At 36.1% G+C, this 18268-nt stretch overlaps 2 protein-coding genes across 8 annotated transcripts in view; one reads left to right on the top strand and one right to left on the bottom strand.

The window, feature by feature from the left end:
- LOC144014219 (myomegalin) overlaps positions 1-6311 on the top strand; it is a 75672-nt gene extending 69361 nt beyond the window's left edge. For 6 of the 7 annotated variants that reach the window (XM_077513917.1, XM_077513862.1, XM_077513889.1 and 3 more), the window contains 5 exons: positions 433-576; positions 685-823; positions 2213-2259; positions 2443-2497; positions 4423-6311. In XM_077513917.1, coding sequence (XP_077370043.1) covers positions 433-576; positions 685-823; positions 2213-2259; positions 2443-2497; positions 4423-4574 — 537 coding nt within the window. In that variant the 3' untranslated portion in view covers positions 4575-6311. The remainder of the gene's footprint in view (positions 1-432; positions 577-684; positions 824-2212; positions 2260-2442; positions 2498-4422) is intronic. The other variant, XM_077513899.1, reaches the window with a different exon arrangement.
- Positions 6312-9294: 2983 nt separating this feature from the next.
- prkab2 (protein kinase, AMP-activated, beta 2 non-catalytic subunit) lies at positions 9295-17443 on the bottom strand. Its single transcript, XM_077513944.1, has 8 exons — positions 17310-17443; positions 16085-16264; positions 15846-16003; positions 14636-14729; positions 13429-13543; positions 13161-13294; positions 13005-13073; positions 9295-11048 (listed from the first exon to the last, which is right to left on the bottom strand). The coding sequence occupies exons 2-8, from the start codon at positions 16241-16243 to the stop codon at positions 10971-10973; spliced, it is 807 nt and encodes a 268-aa protein (XP_077370070.1). The 5' UTR covers positions 16244-16264; positions 17310-17443; the 3' UTR covers positions 9295-10970.
- Between the last annotated feature and the right edge of the window lie 825 nt (positions 17444-18268).

The following is an 18268-nucleotide window of genomic DNA, read 5'->3' on the forward strand; positions in this document are numbered from 1 at the left end:
TATGCTCAGTCAAATGCAAATCATCAGTCGACTGCAAGTAGAAAAATTACTTTTTAAAGGTACTAATTGTACATGAAGTATAATACGAAGTTATCAAATTAATTCTGGACAAAATATGAACTTTTCCCTGCTGAAAATTGTTCAAAGAGTCAAGTATCCCCTTAAGTAATTCTTTGTATTTGGATCAATAAGTAAAATAGTTGGATGGATTCATCAAAATTATAGATATAAAAAAATTTTTTTTTAAATCATGAAATATTTCAGTCTGTATAGTGTAGTAAATTTAATCTATATAATGTATGATTTTCAGTTTTTGAATTGTTTCCAATGCGGTTCCTAAAATTCTCTTTAGGTACATCGGCCGGGTGTTGAAATATTTTTTTTCAATAAATAAAGCTGTTTTTTTTTTTTTTTTTTTTTTTGTCTATGCAGTTCTTGGATTCGAGCAACGTAAAAAGCGTCCTGTCCAACACCAAAACCCTGCGGCAGATTTTGGAGGAGGCGTCGTCTCTGCTGAAGATGTTTTGGAGGGCGGCGCTGCCCAGTACTGACGTCTCCGCCTCCAACCTGAAGAAGGTTTGCAAAAATGTGATGATGGAAATTCTTCACTTCGCCAATCAATCAAACGTTTTCACGTGCTGTATTTTTGTTTGGTTTTTTTTCGCGCGGTTTTGGAACACGCAGGAGCAGTCGATGCAAGAGGAGATCTTGTCGCTGAGGCTGCGCGTGTCCGAGCAGGACGAGCTTCTGAAGGGGACGGTTCGAAAACTGAGGAGCGCCAGCCGCACCAAGGAGAGCATGGAGCATTTCATCGTCAACCAGCGTAAGTCGCGCGTCAAGATGGTGGAACACATGACCAAATTGAGCACGAGTGGGAGCGGATGAATTTCAAACACTTCCAAATATGGATTGAAAAACAACACAGTAGGCCATTGGTTATATAAATATATATAAAAAAATATGACCATCATAAACAAGGCAGAGGCTTTATTCCTAAAAAGCACATTCAATAAAATTGGAAGCAATTGTAACATAAACATTAACACTGCGCTTAAATATACTGTAGGCCAAAAAGAAAAAGAAAAGAAAAAATGCCTTTTATTGATTCTCTGCATTCTCTGAAAACTTCAATGTTGCATATTTAACTCATTCATTCCCAGGACAAGAAAGATTAGAGTCTCTTCTTTCATCAGCATTAGCATTAGCATATGGCAAAAGAGCTTTTGATCTCTTATACTCTGCTGCCATCTGCTGGCCGTTTTTCTAATAACTACCATTGCTTCAAGCATTCTCTTCAGTTCAGAGGCTGCATCAAAGCCAAAACGTATAAATATATCTTTGAGAGCATGGTAATATTTAAAATAGAACGTATTTATACGTTTTTGGGAGTGAGTTAAATTCCTACCTTGTTAAATTGTTATAAATATCAATAATTATACATATGAAAATAATTAAATAGAATTTGAGTAAATTTATTTTTTTGGTTTTTTTTAGAAGTGCATCAAACTGGTAGGTCCTGTACATTCATTAGTATTTTTTTTTTTTTTTTTTTATTCAAATTGCAATTTTTTGTTTTCTCAATATTGATTTAAAATGTGATTATTTTTTCAAGGTCCTCTTAATTTGTTATTATTATTATTATTATTATTATTATTATTATTTTAATTTTTTTTATTTTTTATTTTTTACAGACAATAAATTAATCTCCGTTAGAACGGACAATATATTTAATATACTGAAATATGTCGTTCTTATACAGATGTATCTTAAAAATACAGCACAATGAACAATAAATGATAAATTAATACAAAAGAGAGTTTTATTATGTACATCACCCGGTTTAAAAAAAAACAAACAAAAAAAAACGTCTGAGGATTTATCACTACAACTTGTCATATTTCATCAAGCAATAAAATGTAAGCATGTGGACTGCACTTCCTAAACGCTGTCGGCAGGCACTATATGAATGAATGAATGAATGAATGAATGAATAACAATACACATTTAAACAAATTTAGCCTGATACCAGTGGTACCAGCAATGTAAAACCTGCAGAAAAATAATAATAAAATAAGGTTTTGCTCTTAAAAGCTTTACTGAAAACTGTTTATAGTTATGGAGCGAGTCTGTTAATAATGAAAAAGAAATGAAACATGGTTTCCTTCCTTGGTGGAGGTAATAATGAACTCCTCTTTTCACCTTGTTGTCACAGTGTCAAGGACTCGTGATGTTTTGAAGAAAGCAAGGACAAACTTGGAGGTAAAAAAAGTCAATATGTAAACACGTTTTTTTTTTTTTTTTTTTTTTTTTTATAGTGTGAGTCACCCCCAGGTGAATGAAATCATTATTTGTATCCGTATTTTCTCCTCTTCTCATGACTCTTGATGTGTGATTCCGTCACTTGTCGTCTGTTTATCTGTCTCGGCGTGTGAACACCTCCAGAAGAACGAGCGGAGACTTTCCTCTCTAAGCTCCTCCTCTTCCTCTCCCCGTGCCGGTAATTGTCTTGCCAGAAATAGACAGAGGCTGTCCCACCAGATGCCTGATTTGTTTTTGTTGATTTTTTTTGGATGGGCAGCTTTCACCATCTTGTGCGTTTGTTGTCTGCAATCACATCGACTTCACCCTCCTTCTAACAGCAGCAACTGACAGTATTTTGTATGTAAATATTCATCCGATTTTCTTTCGAGCTTGTCGAGCTGGGCGTGTGAAGACCTTTGACGTACTTTCGTGATTCAATCAACTTGACTTGACGCTCACAATACGCACTCATAAATTCCCAACTGCATGGACAAGCACAGAAAATGTTGTTGTGAAGTAGCATGGCACTATACTAATCTTCTGCATCCTCGTACAATTAACACAAACAGCAGAATTATTTTTCCAGAATCATCTTATTGACGCGGAGCCCCAATCATGACACGGGAGGAAGAAGTTCAGTTGTGGCCGCAACACGGATGCTAACCACGCACAACGTGCTCACTTGTGACCACCAGATAGGGGCGGGATAACGAGCGTTTTAAGTACTTTTTTGTGCGTATAAAGTTTTTATATTTTATACTTTACTAATTTAGCCATTTTTGGCAGTGAAATATTAATATTTTGCCTATAATAAATTGATATTTTCATTATTTTTCATGTACAATTAGTACCTTTAAAAACACATTTTGCAACTTGCTGTCGATTGGAAATGACATCACAAGGGCTCAGCAACCAATCACAGCTCAGCTTGTGAATGTCACATGACCAAACCTAAAAAACATGTAACCAATCACAGCTCAGCTTGTGGATGTCACATGACCAAACCTAAAAAAACAGGTGAGCTGTGATTGGTTACCTGAGCCCTTGTGATGTCATTTTCAGTCGACAGCCAGTTGCAAAATGTGTTTTTAAAGGTACTAATTGTACGTGAAAAATAATAAAAGTATCAAATTAATTATAGACAAAATATTAAATGTTGTATTGCTATAATGGGCTAAATAAGTGAAGTATCCCTTTAACTACTTAGGCGGCCGCACCAGCTAGCTAGCTAGCAGCAAGCTTCAAGCTAGCTACTAGTGTGACTAAACACATTGTGAAGTTTCTCTCCTAAGTCAGTAATCATCACCATGATGGCAGAAAAACAAACAAAAAAAAGACACGTTTCTTACAAGTATCGTCATGAACATGGAGGCCCAAGAATGCCAAGATAAAAAATAAAAATATTTAAAAAAAATATTTAAAAATATATATACATAAATAAATAAAAATACAACTATTATATTATTTATTTCCATTTATATTATTATTATTTGTATTTAATTTTTAAATTACATTTTTTATATTCATTTTTATTTTCACTTTTATTTATTTATTGTTTAGGCATTTCTGGTCCTCCATACACGAGGGGATGACAAGGAAAGATGTAAAAGTGTTGCTAATTGCTAAGCTAACCTAAGATTCACGTCATCATGAAACGATTGAGTTTTACTCTCTACACTACACAGCTAAAGAAGAACCGAAACCGAAAATGAATTACATTTACGCCATACGTCAGCTGGAAGAAGTGGCCTATAAGTTTAAAAGTATTAATACAGTATAAAATATTTAGTAATATTGTTTGTCTGTCTTTTGAGTTTTTCGGTCTGCGCAACAAATGTTAAAAGATCAAAATAAAAGATCATACAACACATTCAGAACCAACATGATGCAGACCAGTCTTTGATTTATACCTTGAAAGAGCAAATTAATAACCATATTTTTTAGCAATGAAATGCACGGAGACGGTGAAGAAATCAATGTATTCGGTTAGCGAATGGCAACCTAAGATGGCCGCCGGTGGCTTCACTTCTCCCGACGACATTGTTAGTCCATATCTATGAATCTGTGTGCTTTATGTTGTCCAATTTGATTGACCACTTTTCTCTTCTGTCCCGCGTGCAGCTGAGGAGCCAAGAGGTGGCGCCAGAGAGCAACCTGCTAATGTCCCTCGCATGAGGACGGCCGCCAATCAGCATCCTGCGGCCAGGAAGCGCACCAGCCAATGCTTGCATCCATCCAACAACAACAACCAGCCTCAATGCTACCACCTGTGACCTCGAGATTGAAATTTGACAACAACCCCCCCCACTTTAACCCAAAAGTTCTTTGAGTGTAACTGTCAGCAGCGTGTATGAGCGAAGGTGTGTGAAACGTGTCCCTGGTGGGATCAGCGACAAGCCGGATGGAGCGGCTCGAAGACGCCCCGCCCACCATAACTGGGCGGAGCGTCTTCTCCCGAGAGCCTGTGGAGGGAAAAAGATGTTCTGTGCACGTCAAAAAAACAAACAAACAAACAAAAAAAAAGAGGCTTGTGAGAGGAACTCTGCACACATATACAAACGCTGTTACAAAAGTTTTGGGTCACTTAGAAAAATGTCTTCGTTTATGGACAAACATGGACTACATTTTTTTTTTTGTTACGCTCCCCCCCCGAGGAAGAAGAAAATATTTTGCACCTCCCCAACTCTCCACTGCAACTATAAATAGTATCATTTGTCCCGCTGCAGATGAGCTAATACTGCGACCGCACTTTATGACAATGGGAGTGCCGCTGCCACCTACTGTAGTGGATGTGCAATTACCGGCATCGCGAAGCACTTCGATAAGCGACAGGTTTTAAGAATTGTTTGTAAAGCGGAGTCAACGGGTCGGAGGTTTTACGCATGTAAAATATCTGTTACAAGAGTCGTAGAAAATAGTATAAGTTTAATTACGGAAAAATGTGTAAATTAATTTCTTGACAGCACTAACGTGTTGTCGGGCGATTACATTTTTTTTAATCATAATAAATCGCATGACTTAAAAGAGTTAACTCACGATTAATCGCTAATTTTATACCCATTCTAAATGTACGATAACATTTATTTTCTAGGTTTTCAAACTTGCTAACATAAAAGTGGACAAAAAATGGCTGCAACTTTTAGTCATTGATACAGTAATATAATACTTCATAAAATTGAGTTCAAATTAAAAAGATGTACTGTACTGTAAAAAAAACGAGTGTGATATTGATTTGTGTTGAGGTCATTTTTCTGCCACTAGATGGCATAATTGCAATTGGAAGATGCGTTTTTCTTTTCATATTAATATCTAAAGTAACTTGTGAAATTCTGCACGTTTTTTAAATTGTAAGATGCAACTTGACCCCAGTCTCCACCAAGGTTATTTTTAGTTAACTAAAACTAACGGGAAAAAAAAAATTTCATTAATTAAATAAAATAAAAACGAAAATGCTTTTTAAAAAAAACAAAACAAAACAACTAACTGAAAGCTAACTATAATTATAGCAAAAAACATCCTTTGGTTTATTCTTTGGTAATTTAATGCATGAGCCTTTGGGGATAATTTTAAATGTGATTTTAAATCGATTTATTTTGATATCATTTAGCAACAGCCAATAGAAAAGTATCTTTAGATGACGTCGCTACCAAAAAAAAAAAAACTAAAACTAATACTGAAACTAACTACGACTACACTAAAAATATTAATAATTATAAATTTATTAACTAAACTTAACTAAAACTAATAAAACAAAAATTAACAGAACCACCCTGAAAACTAATTAAAACTAACTAAATAAAAAATAATAATAATAATAAAAAACATAACTAAAATGAAAAATTCCAAAACTATAATAACGCTGATCTCCACAAATATATAGATTATTAAATTTGATTACTGCTAAATTTTGACGTGGACGTGTCTGCCGCGTTGCCATTGGAATTCCCCCAGTGCAGACTTTCCAAGTAAGTAAATCGCAAACTCCTCCCCCTTTTGTAAAAACAATAATATTGCTCTTCATGAATAATTTCAAAAGCTATTTCTAAGGCGACCCACAAACGTTTGAGCGGTTATGTGTATGCGTGTGCGTGCTGTGCGTGGTCAAGGAACGTTCACTCAAAGAAAAACAGTCCCTTAATTCCATCAATCAACAAATTTGTTTCAATCTTGTAATTCAAAAAACAAACTCACTGACATTGAAAATGTATTTCATAGTCGAGCGAACGCTGGAATGTTTTGTGTCTTTTCTGCACCAGCAAGTGGCTCAACGTTTTCGTCACCAGCTTCCTTTTTTTTTTTTTTTGGTTCTTGGAGTGCTAAAAAGTGTCTCGAGATTTGGCGCTTGGGAACGTGCATGTTTGCTGAATTGTGACGTACGAGCATGTGCAATAATGCGGTGACTTGAATCGACCACTGGAGTGTCATGATTGTTCAAAAAAAAAGTTATAGGACGAGATTGCCATAACTTGCCAAAGTTTGTACTTTTTAACTTGCCTTAACCATGTGAATGAGGAATTAGCCAATCAGGATGCAGAAGACTTCCAGAACCGTGTGGAGCTGGTTTGCTTTTTTTTGTTCTTGGTTGTGCAGTTTTGGACCAAAACAAAAAACAAAAAGTGGATTTTCTCGAAAAAAGGCCTCATGCCGATTATGTTGTGTTTTCTCTGTTTTGACATTCTCATGGCTTAGTGGTCATGTTGGAGACGAACGCAAACTTTGGCAGGCTACTGGTGGGATCATTGTTCTTGTACATTTTGCTTTCGTTGACGCTTGTACATGTGCCATCCGTGCTGTAAAATAAGCCGCTTTATTTTTTATTTTATTTTTATTTTTTTTTAATGTGCGTGTGAGCGTTTGTGGGGTAGTTGTGCAATAAGTTGCTATTTTTTTCAACAGATGTTAAACATCATGTTTCAAAGTGTTATTTATATGCAGCCACTTTGTGCGCGCGATAAAGAATCACTTTGCCTTTTCGCTTGACTTTAAATTGAAAGCTTCATTTAGTCTCATTTTTTGAATATTTTCCTTGCAAAGCCTCATTCTTGTTCAAGGGAGGGAATCCTGTCACGTTCTGGATGTATGTATATACTAACTGTAGCGCTATTGGACGGGTGCAAGGCTTTTGACGTGGCTGGGAAAAGAAGCTTCGATTTTAGACGTGCATAAGCAACAACGAAAAAAAAAAGCCGATGCAGGAACTCGTTATGGATCCTGTCTCTGATGACAGTTCAAGTGTGTTGTGTTGCCAAAAAGTATTTATTGAACGGTTTTGGGAAAGAAACAATAAAACATAAAAAAAAAAAAAAAAAAAAAAGTCTCTTTGGTTTTTAACTCATTCAAACCCCAAAACGTGTAAATACGTTTTTCAATATTTTGTCCTTCCCTACCAAAAACGTATTTATACATTTTATTTTTTTTATTTTTTTTATGCTAGCGCACACAGAAGGCTTTGATGCATCTTCTGACCTGAAGAGGTTGCTTAAAGCAATGGTAGTTATTACCAAAAAAAGGGCAGCAGGTGGCAGCAGAGTATAAGAGACCAGCCAGGGCCATGTTACAACCATCAGGTTTTTTTTTGCCAGTGTTTTCAACAGGTTTGCGAATAATAATGAGGCTTCAGAGAACGGGTGAAGCAGTTGTTGTAATTACAAAAATGGGCAACAGATGGCAACAGCGTATACGAGATCAACCAGGGTCATGTTGAAAACAAGCTCTTTCCCCACAATTCTAAGCAGATAACTTTTTAACTAATTGCTGCAAAACGGAAACATATAAATATACCTTCTTTTTTTTTCCCCCGATGAAAGAAGAGACTCAAATCTTTCTTTTGAATGTATCCATCCATATATACACAAGTGGTGTCCCAACTAAGGCACGGGGACCATTTGTGGACCGCCAACCATTTTCTAGTGGCCCACATGACTACACAACTACTACTCATGGATATTATAGTTTTGGAATTTTCATTTTAGTTAGTTTTTATTTCGTTTTGACTTTTTTATTTTTTTATTTTTTTTATTTAGTTAGTTTTCAGGGTGGTTCTGTTAGTTTTTTATTAGTTTTAGTTATTTAATAAATGTTTCGTTTTAGTTAGCTTCAGTATTAGTTTTAGTTTTTTTTTAAAGTGTATTACTTGTGTGCAATAATTAAAAAGAAAAACAGCATGGGAGCGACGTTATCTGAAGGTGCTTTTCTATTGGCTGCTGCTTGATGACGTCACTTCTGTGTGACACACTTTCAAACGTCATTATTCCGGTTCATATCAAAATAAATTACTTAAAATCACATTTAAAATCACCCCCAAAGGCTCATGCATTAAATTAATTACCAAAGACTAAAACAAAGGACATTTTTTTGCTATAGTTTTAGTTAGTTTTGTAAACATAATATTTAGTATGTTAGTTTTCAGTTTTTTTGTTTTTTTTTAATTTTCGTTTTTATTTTATTTCGTTAACAAAATAGTTTTTTATTTTTTATTTTTTCCTTTCCTTTAACCTTGCTACTACTATAAATATGTTTTATAGATTTTCTTTTATATTATACATATATATATATATTTCTTTTTTCTTTTATGCAAATAAACGACTCCAATTAGAATAGAAACATTTCTCCTTATAATGCCTGATCAAAATCATTTTCCTCCACTTTCTGCCATCTGGTCTGATTTGTGATCATATCACATTAATTATGTTTTTTTTTTTTTTTTTTCGTTTTTATGTTATTTCGTTAACAAAATTGTTTTTTGAATTTTATTTTTTCCTTTCCTTTAACCTTGCTACTACTAGTTTCCCAGATCAGTTGGTAATAATGGCGGAACAAAGACTTGATCTTTTACAAAACCCCAGAGAGAAAAAAAAAATCATAAACTGTGAGCTCAGGAGATCTAGGAGCACAAAGAGCTTTTTTTTTTTTTTTTTTTGCTGTGCACGTTTTCATTCTCCCAACCCACAATGCTTGCCCGAAAAGAAAATATCCCAGAAAGAGCCGAGTTAATAAAAGTTCATCGTATTTATTTGACAAGTACAACTTCGTGCAAACAACTTGAATTTCAAGGCGTTTCAAGGTATCCGTAAAATGGCTGTAAAATTCCAAGTTTTGCCGTTATCAACTTGTCGGTGAATGCGCACGTAAACAGTCCCGTCTGTTTGAATAAATACAATAAACGCACACCGAATGCATAGATCAAAGATCATGATCGAGATCACCCCAGCGCACAAAAAAAAACATCTTACAGTTTCATCAAAGGGACAAAAACATTCCATGTAAATCTGAACGGTGCAGAAAAAAAACAACACAACAGACTTCTTATTGCACTTGATGTTCCATTTCAGTTCTTTATCCACCGAATGCACGTTTGAGCACTTTTTCTCAGCCCGACTGATTACATAACATCGGCCAACATGAGGCCTTTTCAAAATAATAACCGACTGGAGTTTTGACAATGACATGCCAATATAATTTGACATTTTGTCATGAAACGGTAAATGCTGTCGAGCAGGAAGTAGAACGACCATCCTCTCATATCCTACTGAGTACCAGGGAAAAAATATATATATATTGTCCAATCATGTTTATTTTGATCTTCCACAATCTTTGTGAAGTAACTGGAATACTCCAAAAGAAATGTTTTGGGAAAAAAAAGAAAAAAAAAAGTTTTTATTTTTAAGCTATGATGTGTCCACTACAGAGGACATTTTTTAAAACTGAAATGCTCGGCTCAAATACAGTTAAAATAATTCAAACAATATTTTTAATGTTAACATTTAAAGCCTAAATTTGTTCAATAAAAAGTGTTGTTCACTTTTCCTCTTCCCTAAAAAGTGCTTGTGCTGAGGGAAGCCATTTTCTTTTATGATGCAATCAAAGATAGCGAAGCCCCACCCCTACACATTTGGTATCATTAGAAAACTCCGAATGTCCTCTATAGAGCACAAAAGGAGTTAATTCAATCGTATGCACTGGCTGGGAGATATTCAGGTTTAAAAAAAGGTCCACTAGAGAGGACAAATTTGAATTGCTGGTAGTCAGGAGGATAATGACCATTACAGTACTTCAAAGTGCAACTCTGTCAAAGATGACGTCTGTTCTTTTATTTTGAAGGCATGGTTTCACAGCAAACAAAAAAATGGAGTCATGTGATTTAATGTTAAAGGTCTTTATGAATAAATCATATTTTGCCAGTAACTTTACTCCTTACGTACTGAATACATTCATTTACTCTTTTTTTTTTTTTTTTTTTTTTTTTTTTTGCACTTGAAAATTCCTTCAGTGTTAAACAACGAACAAACAATCAAAAATATTTTTTTTCTGTTAAACTCAGAACCGGCCTAAAAAAAACAAAACAAAAAAAACAAAAAAAAAAACAAAACCCTATCGGTCGAGCCCTAATTTATTCAAATGCGACTTAACCACACTAACATGCATATGATACAACGTGCAGCAAAACATTCAAGACACACACACACACACACACACACACACACACACACACACACACACAGTGATTGAGTCAAAAGCCACAGTGTTGTCGTCGTCAAACTGCGGCTGCGCTTCGCTACATTCTGCGTTTGATAGCCCTCTCAATGCAGACATGAGGCCACGCCCACTGCCTTTGAAGCCGTAAACGTGTTTCAAGTGTTTGCCGCCGAAACGTCACGAGGCGCTCTCGCTTAGATGGGCTTGTAGAGCAGCGAGGTGACGTATTTCTTCTTGTAGCGGTGGGTGGCGCTCAGCACCATCACGCCGTCCTGAAAATAGAACAGCGAGAGCTCAGCCGACGTGCACGTTTGCGGACAAAAACAGACAGAAACAGACTGCTGGGGCTGCTGAACAAAATCATTTGGGGGGGTTGCACGATGCAAGAGGCGAGACAAGGGCGGGAAAAATTCTCTCAGACCCTCCGCATCCTGGTCACCACCTCTTCCAGCATCTTCCCTCAGGTTGCCGTTATTTATCTGTTACTCGCGAATATTTTTAAATCGATTATTCCATCAAATAATCGCGCCTGCCGACCTGCCCCCAATATTATTTATGTATTTATTGTCATCCACTAAGGTTAAACCAAATATGAGATGAATTGAGTGGCTATAACTACTCATTATTAATTATCTTCTGTACATGAGAATTATTAAACCCGTGTCAAACAGTTAGCGATTGTGACTAGCATAAGCGCGCTATCGATGACCATTTAAGGTAAACAAATGCTAACTAACATTTTGTTCACATTCATATCATTACATCTGAGTTGAATTGCGTGTATATAACGACTAATTATTTATTATCTTGTGTGCATGAGCGTCATTAAAAAACAACTAAGTGATGTCAGTGTTGTATATTTTTGGCATCAATTAATCTATCGATTATTTGATTAATCAACTAATTGGATTAATTTTAATTTTGAATAAAAGTGTATTACAAAATTATTATTTTTTTACTTGATTACTGTTTATTAACCAGTGATTGGTGTTTATTTCATACTTCGTATTCTTATGACGATTCAAAAAAATAAATAAATAAAAAAATAAAAAATAAATTAAAAAATACTAGTACTATGTTGCCAGTTCGGTCATTGTTCTCCAAAGTAAAAACCGATATTTACAAATGTCTTATTTTGATTAAACACAGAAGATAGTGAGTCTTCTTTCATGAAGGACTACAGAAATCAGTGAACAATTACTGCTGAAATCAGATTATTTGGACAATTTTAAATAAAAAAGTAGACTACTCAATTATTAACTCATCCACTTGCAGCCATTTTCAGTGAAGCAACCCCTGCGTTCCTGTTTTACTGGATTTTGACTGATTTTGCAAGGCCCACAGAATATTGTGTTCTTTTGCTATAAAATTATGGAACCTACCAAAAGAAAGATTTGAGTGTCTTCTTTCATCAGGAATAAAAAAGTATATTATTCCCTGTTTCCATTTGGCAGCAGTAGAATACAGCTAAGTTTCATTATTATCCACAAATTTGTTTAGAATTGTGGGGAAACGGCTTGTTTTCAACATGGCCCTGGTTGATCTCTTATACTCTGCTGCCACCTGCTGGCCGTTTTTGTAATTACTACCATTGTTTCACCCGTTCTTGACAGTTGAGAGGCTGCATCAGACTTCTGTATGCCCTATCCTAAAAAAAAACATGTAAATACGTCTTTGGGACACAAAACATTTAAAATTGAACGTTTGTTATACGTTTTTAGGAGCAAATGAGTTAAAATAGTTCCCAATTAATTTGATTATCAATTACTTGTCGACAGGTCTAAACCAACAAAAATTAGCCTATGCTAAATGAAATGGTTAGCAATGGTAATTAGCATTAGCGAGCTAGAGACGACCATTTAAGGTAAACAAACACTAACTACTGTTTAGTTCACATTTACGTCAATATCTACATGACACATGTAATAGTGTCTTAAAAGTCACTTAGAGTTTCAACAACAGTCCAGGAGTAATCGAGAGGATCCGCTCGTTAGCTACAATGAGCTCAATAACTTCCTGCCCACTGTGCGCGTCTGCAAAAAAGGTCCATGTGTCGAAACACGGGTGGCGGCTTCGAGGTAGACATTTTTCTTCAAACTATTTTTATTTTTTTGGTTAACAGTTTTTTCCCCCAGTCGTGGCGCTACTGAACTTTTCTATTTTTGATTTTATTTTTTATTTTTTTATGAAAATGGCCGCCATCACTGGCAGTAAAAGTTCAGACTCACCTTTATGGAGAGCGCGTAGAGATGGTTGAGCATAACGTGGTTGGGTTCAGGCAGCAGGGCGGGGTCACACTACCAAGACGGACGGGGGCACGCGTTATCACACACAGCCGACACAAAAAAAACTCATAAGCAGATAAGTCGTCGCTGAGCACTTACTGAAATATTGGTGTCCTTGTTGAGGATAACCTGAAGAAGGTGAGGGGGGAGGATGGGCGGAGCTTTGAAATGCCCCTCGGGTCGGAACACGTATTGACTCTGCCCGTACGGACCCGGAGGGGAGCTGGACAGATCTGCAAGCGGAACAGACAGTTTCATAGACGCCAATACTAGTTTCAACACAGTATTCTGTATGATTGAAAATGAAATGTTTGACTTCAGTTCCTCTTGAAATAAATTAAAAACAAAACAAAACAAAACACCAGACCCGATGTGTCAGAGCACTCCAGCGAGTCGACCTGCAGGGCATCAAACACCTCAAAGTCGGACTTCTTCACCTGAATCAAGTTGTTGATGGTGCCGAGCTGGCTCGTCACTACTGGCTGCGAAAAGACAAACGTCACCGTTTCAAAACAGTTGAAAATAATCAAGGAAATGTAAATAATGAAGCATCTCTCAGTAAACTCAACTCAACTTTATTTATAAAGCACTTTAAAACAAGCATTGTTGTATACAAAGTAGGGCCCGACCGATTAATCGGCCACCGATTTTAATCGGCCGATTATTGGCCTTTAAACATTATTTCCCCCTTAAAACATTATCGAAGAAAAACAAAAGTTTCCAACGTTGTGAATGTACCCGGAATGCACCATTTTGCTTTCGTAGCATTAGCAACTAGCAAGTGTGTAGCGTATGTTATTCTGGTTATTTTGTCGTCCCTACGTTTTTTAAGCTTTAAGTTTTTTTAATGACACTGCAGTTGGACTTAAGTGTAAAACTAAACACACAACGTTAAGAATTACATCCACTGTATATTTAAATACAAAACATGCTTCGTTTTTAAAACATCGCTAGCCTAGCGCTAACAGGAAGTTAGCATATGCTAACCTGCAAGTTAGTATCGACTTCGGCAGTGTTTTTTTTTCTTCATATAACGAATATTCACACACAAATCTTATGGGAACACATACCCACTGATGAGATTACAATACACAAAGGCACAAATTCTTCCCAATGTGTGAAAAAAATAGTTATTTTAATAGAATTCAATCGCAACTTTCTTCTGTACTCACTTTCAGTGTGTACGCCATGGATGTATGGCACCACACTGCCCCCAAGAGGCCAAAATGCAAGGAAACAGTCAAGTCAAGTCATCTTTATTTATATATCGCTTTCAAACAGCCTTAGTTGTCAGTATTTGTATTATATATATTTTTTTAATAAATAATTGGCAGATTAATCGGTAATTGGTTTTTTTTTTCCTTCCTAAAATCTGTATCGGCCTTGAAAAATGCATATCGGTCGGGCCCTAATACAAAGTGCTGTACATGAAACAGAAATCGGTCATGCAGTAAAGAGTAAGGTAAAATACGAGCAAAACAAAACATTGTAACTAAGTATACAAGTGAATAAAATTTACAGTGAAATTCGGAGCAAAACGGACATTTCTGGGTGCCAAAAAAACTCAAACATACCTCAGAGGGATCGTGCACCCACTGCCCGTCCACGAAAAACTTGTACTGGTGCTCGCCTTCAGGCAAGTCCAGGATTGCTACAAAATCATTGTGGCTTCGTAAACAAAACAAGACAAATCGCGTTATGGTGACGAATCAGCAGATGATGGAAAGTGAAGCCCCATTTGCCAACAGAGGAAAGTATAGCAAAAAACTTTTTTTGTTTTGTTTAACATTCTCAACATACTTTAAACACGGATTCAAGTCCCCTTATGGACAAAAATCATAGTACTATGCTACTATAATATCAAAACTAACAATGATGTACACGGTATGTATATTTAAAAAAAACAATTAATTGGAATACTTCAATAAGTCATAACAGCCTTTTTTTTTTGCAAGCCTTTTTTTTTTTTTTAATAAATAACGGTTTTAACAGTTTTGCTGAATAAAAAAACTACACTTGTGGGTTTTGGAACCAAAAAATGGCTCTGCTTTTGAGGTGTGATAACTAAATCATTAATTTTTAAGTTTATGATTTTTTTTTTATTTTTTTTTAATTGATTCGCAGTACATGAGAGGGCGCCCACATGCGAAGGCATACAGCAGACATAAAGTATACCGTAAAAACTCATAAAAAGAGAAAAAAAAAATATATGGTGGTGGCGTGAACAATGAACTAACATCCAAATATGGGCAATTTCATATTAAAAAAAATAAAAGAATAAATCAATTAAATTGGTCTTCCCCCATGTCAACACAGTATTAACCTAAATACAGTGTTGAAAATAGCTTGAGAACAAATAATGGTCTTGGACACGCCTCTTCCTCATACTGCAGGAGCCGTGCGGCATTATGTCGCCTCAAGATTGGAAGTTTGGATATTCTTTTTACACAATACATTAATATAGTTAGGTTAGAGCTAATCTTTTAACTGTCTTGGATTCTTCGATTGTCTGGAAAATGTTTTAAAACTCTGCGGGGGCCGTGCATCATTAAGTTGCCTCAAGATTGAGAGTCTGGATAGTTATCTTAGATAAATAATGAGTGAAACTAGGTACTTTAGATACAATTAAGTAAGCCTGTTTTGAGAAAAACGGATTGCTGTAAAGCTTCAACGCAAAGGAAATGTATCAGCCATGAAGGTGAAGTCATACTGATTCATTCATCAGCTGATCATTTTGTTTATTGCATCCCTCATTAAAAGAATCGTTTTTTTTGTTTTTTTTACCTTTTATTGAGCGGTATCTTGTTGCTCCAGTTATTAAATGAGCCAGCAATGTAGACCTCCTTCCCTCCTCCAGCCCATCGGATAACCGTGGGACGAGCCTGAGGGACAGTTTTCACCAGGTCGTCCAGATCTGGGGTGAATTCTTTCTCTCCCAACACCTTCAATTGTGAATACAAATTGACCCCGATGAAAAGGAACGTTGACGTTAGTCGTGCAAGACTTGCGTGCCCCTGCAGTACTTTGGACTCCAGCCCGCGCGTGTTGAAGATGTTGGGGTCGTCCGTGCTGTCCACCATCTTGCTGCTGGGCTCGAGGTCCTTGTGACCCCCGCCACTGTCGGAGCGCTGAGCTTTGGCACCATGGCGGTCGGCAGACACCCTGTCGCTTGTGTTGCCCATCGCGCCGCACTAGTTACACCACTTGAAAGGAAACAGAGAATGAACAACTACGATACCTAAATAATTTAATATCAAATAAATGGCTAACTGATTATGGGATAAGTTAAAAAAAAAAAAAAAAAAAAAAAAGAGAGATTTTCAAGCAAAGCACTTCATTTCAAGTACAACATACTTCCTTGACACCAATTACCACTTCCCTATTAGCCAGTGCCTAATTGGTTCCCATGTAATCGCGGTTCACCACCCACAATTTCACTATCCACATTTTTACCCAAGATTTTTTTTTTCCAATTAATTAATTTATTTATTTATTTTTATGGCTGATACTGATTAGCAGTGATGGGGGCCTGTAACCCGATATTTGGAGTCCATATTAATTTGCAGTAAAAGTAATAATAATAATAATAATAAATAAATAAATTAAAAAAGTGTCAAAAATAAAATAAAACACAAACTCTTAACTTTGTTGTGATGTCATTAATCATGTTTGTTAATATATATATATATATATATATATATATATATATATATATATATATATATATATATATAGCCTATATTTTGTATATACATAGAAAACGCTTTCTGGAAGTTTATGTTCGTGTTTCCAACAATGTTTGGAGATTTTAAATAATGGTTTAATTAAATTTTCGCAAGTGGTGATGTGCCGGGATAATAAATAAAAAAAATATATATATATATATATATATATATATATATATATATATATATATATATATATATATATATATATATGTACACACACAATTGGCTTAATCATTGTTGGGAAATACAGTCCAAGTCCTTGAATGTCAACCGATATAAACAACAGTAAAGGTGAACATGTTGCGTTGTACCCTTCGAGTTGTAACCTCCACACATCACGTAGAGACGACATGAGTATTTTTAGTTGCTGCTTCTGGTGCGGCTAGCCGAAACCACAGTTTGTGTCACCAATAACCGTTGTGCTTTGTGGTGGTAATCGGTCGTATATTCACGTTTAGTGCGTGACAACACGAGGAAAGTAGTTAAGAAGCGTTCGCTGTAAAAGAGGTAGCAAACTCACCTCAACCAGCTGGTGGTGTTCGTTTGTCACCGTCCTATCTTCAACCGACTAGCCGATAACACTCCTCTCCTCCATAGAGATGTATAAATACATCCCACTTTGAGCGGGTTGACACGTTGCTTCGATGCGTGCGCGCGTCCGCCATATTGTATGTGGCAGGGTAGCCTGTGAAGTTTACAGGAATGGAGAGGTGTAATGGGGGTGCGATTAGCCACAGAGTGAGAAATTTCCATTGGCAAAATGATGTAATGGGCAAATACAATTAAACGTTCGGTCTTCCTTTGAGCGCGCCACCGTGCAACATCCAATATGGCGGCAATTCTGACGTACAATCAGCGATAAAGATTCAGTTGACGCATGTCTATGCTCTCTTGAGGAGCCACTCCACATGTCGTTGGAATGTTGCCTTCAAAGTAGCTCGGAAGTGTGAACCTCCAGGCCCATATACTGCACGTTTTAGATTTGTCCCTGATCTAAAGTATTCTGAATCAAATGATCAAGATTGTTTTCAGGCTTATGCAGTTCCCATATGATAATATTAATCAGGTGTGTTGGAGGACCGAAACACCTAAAACATGCAGCCGATGCAGGACTCCGGCCATCGAGGACCGGAGTTGGACACCTTTGTTCTAATCTAGGGCCTTAAACATGTTGCAAAGACAACAACAACAAAAAAAAAGATATGTGGAGAATGTGTCTCTATCAACATCTATCATTAATGTATAATTTATTACAATAGCTAAATGAGTATTATATTACGTTTATGAAAGGGGGGGAAACTACCAGTACTAAATTTTAGGTTGTGTAGCCTGTATTATCCATGTAAGTAGTTAAAACGGTTACCAATCAATCAAATTGTTTGTTATTCAAAGTGTACTGGGCAAATGTTGTGGCCAAGTGTGTTGACCTCTCTGCAACATCTTGCATTTTTCTAATATGTTAAACAAACAACTTTAAAA

This window comes from Festucalex cinctus, chromosome 1, assembly GCF_051991245.1.
Source record: "Festucalex cinctus isolate MCC-2025b chromosome 1, RoL_Fcin_1.0, whole genome shotgun sequence".
NCBI lineage: Eukaryota > Metazoa > Chordata > Actinopteri > Syngnathiformes > Syngnathidae > Festucalex > Festucalex cinctus.